General features: G+C 50.9%; 1 protein-coding gene across 4 annotated transcripts in view; it reads right to left on the reverse strand.

The window, feature by feature from the left end:
• npr1a (natriuretic peptide receptor 1a) overlaps positions 1–7,500 on the reverse strand; it is a 24,507-nt gene that overhangs the window by 13,632 nt on the left and 3,375 nt on the right. For all 4 annotated transcript variants that reach the window (XM_074686182.1, XM_074686184.1, XM_074686181.1 and 1 more), the window contains 4 exons: positions 7,099–7,500; positions 4,933–5,129; positions 2,587–2,700; positions 2,294–2,495 (listed from right to left, as the gene is read on the reverse strand). The exon at positions 7,099–7,500 is cut by the window's right edge. In XM_074686182.1, the coding sequence (XP_074542283.1) occupies positions 2,294–2,495; positions 2,587–2,700; positions 4,933–5,129; positions 7,099–7,500 (915 nt within the window). The remainder of the gene's footprint in view (positions 1–2,293; positions 2,496–2,586; positions 2,701–4,932; positions 5,130–7,098) is intronic.

The raw sequence follows: 7,500 nt of genomic DNA on the forward strand, positions 1-7,500 counted from the left end.
CTAAGAATGGACAAGCCATTTTTTCGTGAGTGCTCATTGGTCAGTGGGTTTTAATAGTCCGCGAGTTCAATCTGGAACCTAACCTGCCCCGGAGCAGGTTAGCCGTTCAGCGTACGTTGCCATGGAGACTCGCCTCGCTGAGGAGTGATCCCGTGTCGTAGAACAGGGAATCCTGAACCTATCCTCAAAGCTACCTCGCTAGGCAGTAATCCTGCTTCGTAGAACAGGGCCCTGAGCTGTAACTCCCAATGACAGAGCTGCAGCTCCTGATGTGGCCACTAGGGGCTATCTGTAGAACTACACACACACACACACACACACACACACACACACACACACACACACACACACACACAGATTAATGTCTCTGCAACAGGAACAAATGTTGAGGTCACTCATACCTGGTCCCTACATACACACTCTGTGTCCGTCTGTGTCCGTCTGTGTGTACCTGTGTGTGTATGTGTGTGTGTGTGTGTGTGTATCATAGTCTGTATATAGAGTGGACAGCATGGCTCTGTCATTTATCATCGTACGGTTTTGAAGCTAAAATTCCTCCGTCTCAGACGCAGCCATTGGCAGCCAGAGTCTGTGCAGTAGAGACTGTGAGGGATTCTGGGAGAATCTGAGTGGAGCTGGGTGACAAAAAAGAATAATTTTATTTTATTTTTTTGGAGAGTCTAATCACTTCCTGACTCTACCTCCAGACATATTTTACAATCCCTGAAAAAAATACACGAGAACGTCAGCTGTTAATCATCGTTAAACGTTACGTAAAACCTCGTTTTTAACCTCGTATAACTAAAGAAAACTAAACTTTTCAGAAAAAAGAGGACTTTAATACAAGACAGCCAAATGATATCTTCAAATCACCACAACAATCAGACGTGAGAAACATTTCTACCAGGTGTATCAATTTTTTAAAGTTTGACCTCAGCCCATCTGGAATGGCTGGGGAGATGGATTTTTTAACCTATACTGCAGCCAGCCACCAGGGGGAGCAGTTTCTGTGGAGCCCTCACTTCTAGCCAAGAAAGATGACGTCCATTTTTTTTCTGTCTGTGGTGTGTGTGCCTCACTCTTTGACAGACTCAGTCCGTTCCTCTGGTGTGTGTATTTAAACGTCAGGGCGTCCTCTGTCTGAGAGTTTAACACAACAGCAGCAGCTGATGGACGGGGACCTTTAACGGACCCAGGACGCCCCCCTAACCCAAACCCTGTCTTTTTGTTTGGATCTCTGTTCAGTCTGGACGTCTTGCTGAAGCGTCCCGGCTCCACAAACATCAGAGCTGCTGAGAGCTGCTCTCTGATTGGTGGACTGACGCGTCCCTCATCACATGTCCAGAGGTTCTTCCTGAAGCAGCAGGGAGACAGATGAGTGATGACTTCCTGTCTCTTCCTGTTTTTAAAACAATGCAGAGCCCCTCTGAGACACACACACACACACACACACACACACACACACACACACACACACACACACACACCACCCAACATCCTGAAGATCAGCACAGAGCAGCAAACAGGCAGAAAACACCAACGTGAGACTGAACCAGAAAGACGAAACAGCTGCTCCAAACACAGACCAGGACCAGGTCTGTCACAGACCATGAACAAGGGTCCCAGCCTGACTCCTGCAGACTTTATTAAAAGTGGTCTGGGGTCTGTTTCATGTTCCTGATATGGACCCAGCTCCGCTCTGAGGCCCAGCTGTCAATCAACTGGCCCCGCCCACCAAATAATGAGCCCTGACCAACCAATCAGGAGCAGCCGAGCTCCATGAGGTCATCATGGGAAAAAACTGTGTCCGCTTATTATTTTACTGCTGAACCGTAACACACACACACACACACACACACACACACACACACACACACACACACACACACACACACACACACACACACACACACACACACGGCGCCCACACATGTTCTCACGGCTGCAGTGTGTCTGCAGTGTGTGTCTGCAGTGTGTGTGCAGTGTGTGTCTGCAGTGTGTGTCTGCAGTGTGTGTCTGCAGTGTGTGTCTGCAGTGTGTGTGTGCAGTGTGTGTCTGCAGGGAGCGTGTTGGCCTGTTAGCATGTTAGCGTGTTAGCTGGGAACATGAAGACAGACAGGACATGTGGGACTCAAACCACAGACCAGGACAGGAAACCCAGAGCCAGACCCTGGACCCTCTTTGGGTCTGAGGATGAGATTTTCCCTCTCACTGTGATCTGCTCTCTGATTGGCTGAAAAAAACAGCTCTGAAGTCGACCAATCAGGGCGTGGGAACAGAAATCTCTCCTCACCTTGGAAGGATCTGTTCCACATCTGTCTCGTCACCACGTCTCCCCTGGGCCTCGAGACTCTGCCTGGTTCTGCTCCTGGCCCTGGTCCTGGTTTAGGTCCTGGTTCTGTTCCTGCTTCCAGTCCCTGCTGGCTCAGGGTCTCGTTCAGAGCCTGAGAGTACAGCATCACCCCATCGTAGAAACCTGCAGCGATCAGGTTATACTGACAGAGGGAGGAAACACACACATCGTCAGTCGACCTTAGTTTCATTAATCACATGACATCATCAGGTCACACTGAGCATGCTCAGTACCAGAGAGTCTCCAACGCTGAAGTTAAACATCCTCTGAGCGTCCTCCTTCAACGTCTCCACGAACTCAACGTACTCCGGATTCTGAGGCTCCATGTAGGTCAGCAGCTTCACGCTCTGCAGAGAGACAGGTACAGAGACAGACAGGTCAGAGACAGACAGGTACAGAGACAGACAGGTACAGAGACAGACAGGTCAGAGAGACAGACACGTCAGAGAGACAGACAGACAGGTCAGAGACAGACAGGTCAGAGACAGACAGGTCAGAGATACAGACAGGTCAGAGACAGACAGGTCAGAAAGACAGACAGGTCAGAGACAGACAGGTCAGGGACAGACAGGTGAGAGACAGACAGGTCAGAGACAGACAGGTCGGAGACAGACAGGTCAGAGACAGACAGGTCAGAGACAGACAGGTCAGAAACAGACAGGTCAGAGAGACGGACAGGTCAGAGAGACAGACAGGTCAGAGACAGACAGGTCAGAAAGACAGGTCAGAAAGACAGGTAAGAGAGACAGACAGGTCAGAGACAGACTGGTAAGAGAGACAGACAGGTCGGAGAGACAGACAGGTCAGAGAGACAGACAGGTCAGAGACAGACAGGTCAGAGAGACGGACAGGTCAGAGACAGACAGGTACAGAGAGACAGACAGGTCAGAGACAGACAGGTACAGAGGGACAGACAGGTCAGAGACAGACAGGTACAGAGACAGACAGGTCAGAGACAGACAGGTCAGAGAGACGGACAGGTCAGAGAGACAGGCAGGTCAGAGAGACAGACAGGTCAGAGAGACAGACAGGTACAGAGAGACAGACAGGTCAGAGACAGACAGGTCAGAGAGATGGACAGGGACAGAGAGACAGACAGGTCAGAGACAGACAGGTACAGAGACAGACAGGTACAGAGAGACAGACAGGTCGACACAGACAGGTACAGAGAGACAGACAGGTCAGAGACAGACAGGTCAGAGAGACAGACAGGTACAGAGAGACAGACAGGTCAGAGACAGACAGGTCAGAGAGACAGACAGGTCAGAGACAGACAGGTCAGAGAGACAGACAGGTACAGAGAGACAGACAGGTCAGACACAGACAGGTACAGAGAGACAGACAGGTCAGAGACAGACAGGTCAGAGACAGACAGGTCAGAGAGATGGACAGGTACAGAGAGACAGACAGGTCAGAGACAGACAGGTCAGAGACAGACAGGTACAGAGAAACAGACAGGTCAGAGAGACAGACAGGTCAGAGACAGACATGTCAGAGACAGACAGGTACAGAGAGACAGACAGGTCAGAGAGACAGACAGGTCAGAGACAGACAGGTACAGAGAGACAGACAGGTCAGACACAGACAGGTACAGAGAGACAGACAGGTCAGAGACAGACAGGTCAGAGACAGACAGGTCAGAGACAGACAGGTCAGAAAGACAGACAGGTCAGAGACAGACAGGTCAGAGAGACAGACAGGTCAGACACAGACAGGTACAGAGAGACAGACAGGTCAGAGACAGACAGGTCAGAGACAGACAGGTACAGAGAAACAGACAGGTCAGAGAGACAGACAGGTCAGAGAGACAGACAGGTCAGAGAGACAGACAGGTCAGAGACAGACAGGTACAGAGAAACAGACAGGTACAGAGAGACAGACAGGTACAGAGACAGACAGGTACAGAGAGACAGACAGGTCAGAGAGACAGACAGGTCAGAGAGACAGACAGGTCAGAGAGACAGACAGGTCAGAGAGACAGGTACAGAGAGACAGACAGGTACAGGGGGAGAGATGAGAACTGGGACTAACTGGGTCTGATGTGGATTCTTAAATGTTTAATGTCAGGACTCAATTAGAGGTCTTGATCCAGGTCCAGCCTCAGTACAAGGACCCTGCTGAGGCTCTGTATCTGGACCTGGATCTGGTCTGTCAGACCCTCTCATGTCAGGCTCTGTATCTGGACCTGGATCAGGTCTGTCAGACCCTCTCATGTCAGGTTTTTTATCTGGACCTGGACCTGGTCTGTCAGACCCTCTCATGTCAGGCTCTGTATCTGGACCTGGACCTGGTCTGTCAGACCCTCTCATGTCAGGCTCTGTATCTGGACCTGGATCAGGTCTGTCAGACCCTCTCATGTCAGGCTCTGTATCTGGACCTGGACCTGGTCTGTCAGACCCTCTCATGTCAGGCTCTGTATCTGGACCTGGACCTGGTCTGTCAGACCCTCTCATGTCAGGCTCTGTATCTGGACCTGAACCTGGTCTGTCAGACCCTCTCATGTCAGGCTCTGTATCTGGGTTTGGACCTGGTCTGTCAGACCCTCTCATGTCAGAGTCGGGGTGTGGAGGCAGTCGTACCCTGAAGGCTTGGCGGGCAGCGTAGTCATCCTGGTCTCCTCTGAACCAGGGCCTGATCCGGCCCCACCCTCGCCCCCCCAGACCCTCGGCAAACAGATCGATGTAGAAGAAGACGTAGTCCTCCAGCTCCACCCCCTCCCTCCACAGGTAGACCATCAGGGTCCTGAGGATGTCCATGGAGCAGCACAGGTACGCCACTGAGGAGACACACAGCCAGAGGATCAGGTTACATCACTGTGACATCATCACTCTGCTCCTCTGTTACCACGGCGACTATCTCTGACCCCTCCCCTCCCTCAGCGCTAACACACAGTCTGCTGACACACACACTCCACTGACACACACTTTATCAACACACACTCCACTGACACACACTTTATCAACACACACTCCACTGACACACACTTTATCAACACACACTCCACTGACACACACTTTATCAACACACACTCCACTGACACACACTTTATCAACACACACTCCACTGACACACACTTTATCAACACACACTCCACTGACACACTTTATCAACACACACTCCACTGACACACACACACTTTATTTGTAAAGACCCAAATCATAACAAACGTTGTCTCAGACTCTTTACAAAAACATTCACAGGTCTAGACGATAAACGTTGATAAAGTATTTTTATGAGGAACCCAACATGAAGACCAGATCAGGAGTCTGATCCTGATCCACCATGAGCTCAGAGCTCTGCAGCTTTAAGCAGGTTACCATGGAGACCAACAACTTCCCTTTAACAGGCAGAAACCTGCTCCATGACCATCAGACTGATCCACAAGACCTGAACCAAACCGTATTTCCTCTGAACCACACTGTGTGTGTGTGTGTGTGTGTGTGTGTGTGTGTGTGTGTGTGTGTGTGTGTGTGTGTGTGTGTGTGTGTGTGTGTGTGTGTGAATATGTTCTCTAGCCATCATAGTTATTTTCTTAATGTCTCTGTGGAGTTTAATTTAGATATGAGTGTAATTTAAAACATCCCCCTTTACACACACACACACACACACACACACACACACACACACACACAGCGCCTGAGCTGCTCTGAGATTCACATGTGAAAATTAAAGTTTCACATGATTCTTTTTTTTAAACACACACACACACACACACACACACACACACACACACACACACACACACACACACACACACACACACACACACAGTGAATAATTACTCTTTCCAGAGCAGCTAGAGGCAACAGATGGCCTCACTTACAGGACGACAGGAGTAATTTGTTTGTGTGTGTGTGTGTGTGTGTGTGTGTGTGTGTGTGTGTGTGTGTGTGTGTGTGTTGTAACTGTATCTGTTTCTTTATGTCTTCACACACACACAGAATCTATTGAGGCTTAAAGTCAAACAATGATTAACCCTCATGTTTTTAGACAGTGAGGGCCTGTCTCCACTGGCTGCGGTGTCCTCCTGTCAGTCAGTGATCAGGGATCATTCCTACACACACTGCTCACAGCTGGCACATCCTCAGCACTGACCAATCAGAATCAAGAGGGGCGGGGCTTGTCAGAGCAGAGGAAGTGAAGGTCAGAGAAGATTGTGTGTCTAAAACAGACTCAGGGGTCACCCAGACCCATCTGATCCAGGTCTGATCCAGGTCTGATCCAGGTCTGATCCAGGTCTGATACAGGTCTGACCTCCAGCTCCAGAGCTGCTGCTGATACCTGGACCCAAAACCTGGACCCAAAACCTGGACCCAAAACCTGGACCTCACATCTTTCTGGGACCTTATGTGAGACTTAAAATGTCACTGAACAAAAGAAAGAACTGAGCAGAAATCAGACTGAATCCTGCCGTGGACACAGGCCCTAAAGGAGGGGAGGAAGGAAGGAAGAGGGAGAGAAGGAAGGAGGGAGGGAAGGAAAGGTAAAGAGAGGGAAGGAATGAAGGAGGGAGGGAGGAAAAGAGGGTGGAAGGAAAGGAGGGAGGAGAGAAGGAAGGAGAGGTAAGCCAGGTAGGAGGGAGGGAAGGAAAGATAAAGGGAGGGAAGGAAAGGAGGAAGGGAGGAAGGCTGAGGGTTGAAGGAAGTAGTGGAGACAGAGGAACAAGGAGAAAGGAGAAAGGAAAGGAAAGAAGGAAAAGGGAAGTGAAGATGGAGGCAGAGTGACAGGAAGTGGTGACCTCTGACCTCGGCCGTGGTCCTGCAGGTCTTGCACCACCTGCCTGTAGGTGAAGTCGGCCAGCATCACGTGCTCGCGGGCGCTGATGTTGTTGTTGTCCAGCACGGTGAACAGCCCCTCGGCGGCGAAGTAGCACTTCCTGTCCACGTCCTCGTTCTTGTTGTCGCTGAAGATGAGCATGGCGTGCCGCCAGCCGAACGCCTCCTGAATGGCCAGGCCCAGCTCGCCCAGCTTCTGGTGGGTGGGGCCTACATTGGTGACCGAGTTGTGCTCGGCGAAGCCGATGGCGTGGGCGCCTGCCGTCACCATGGGAACCTGCCAGTGGGTGGTGAAGCGGGCCACAGGAGAGGCGGAGTAGATACAGCCCGGCCCGATGAAGGCCCAGGGGTTCAACGCCATCTTCAGGTCCA

This window comes from Halichoeres trimaculatus, unplaced genomic scaffold (genome assembly GCF_033239565.1).
Source record: "Halichoeres trimaculatus isolate MK-OKI-2021-1 unplaced genomic scaffold, fHalTri1.1 fHalTri1_scaffold_14, whole genome shotgun sequence".
Lineage (NCBI taxonomy): Eukaryota > Metazoa > Chordata > Actinopteri > Labriformes > Labridae > Halichoeres > Halichoeres trimaculatus.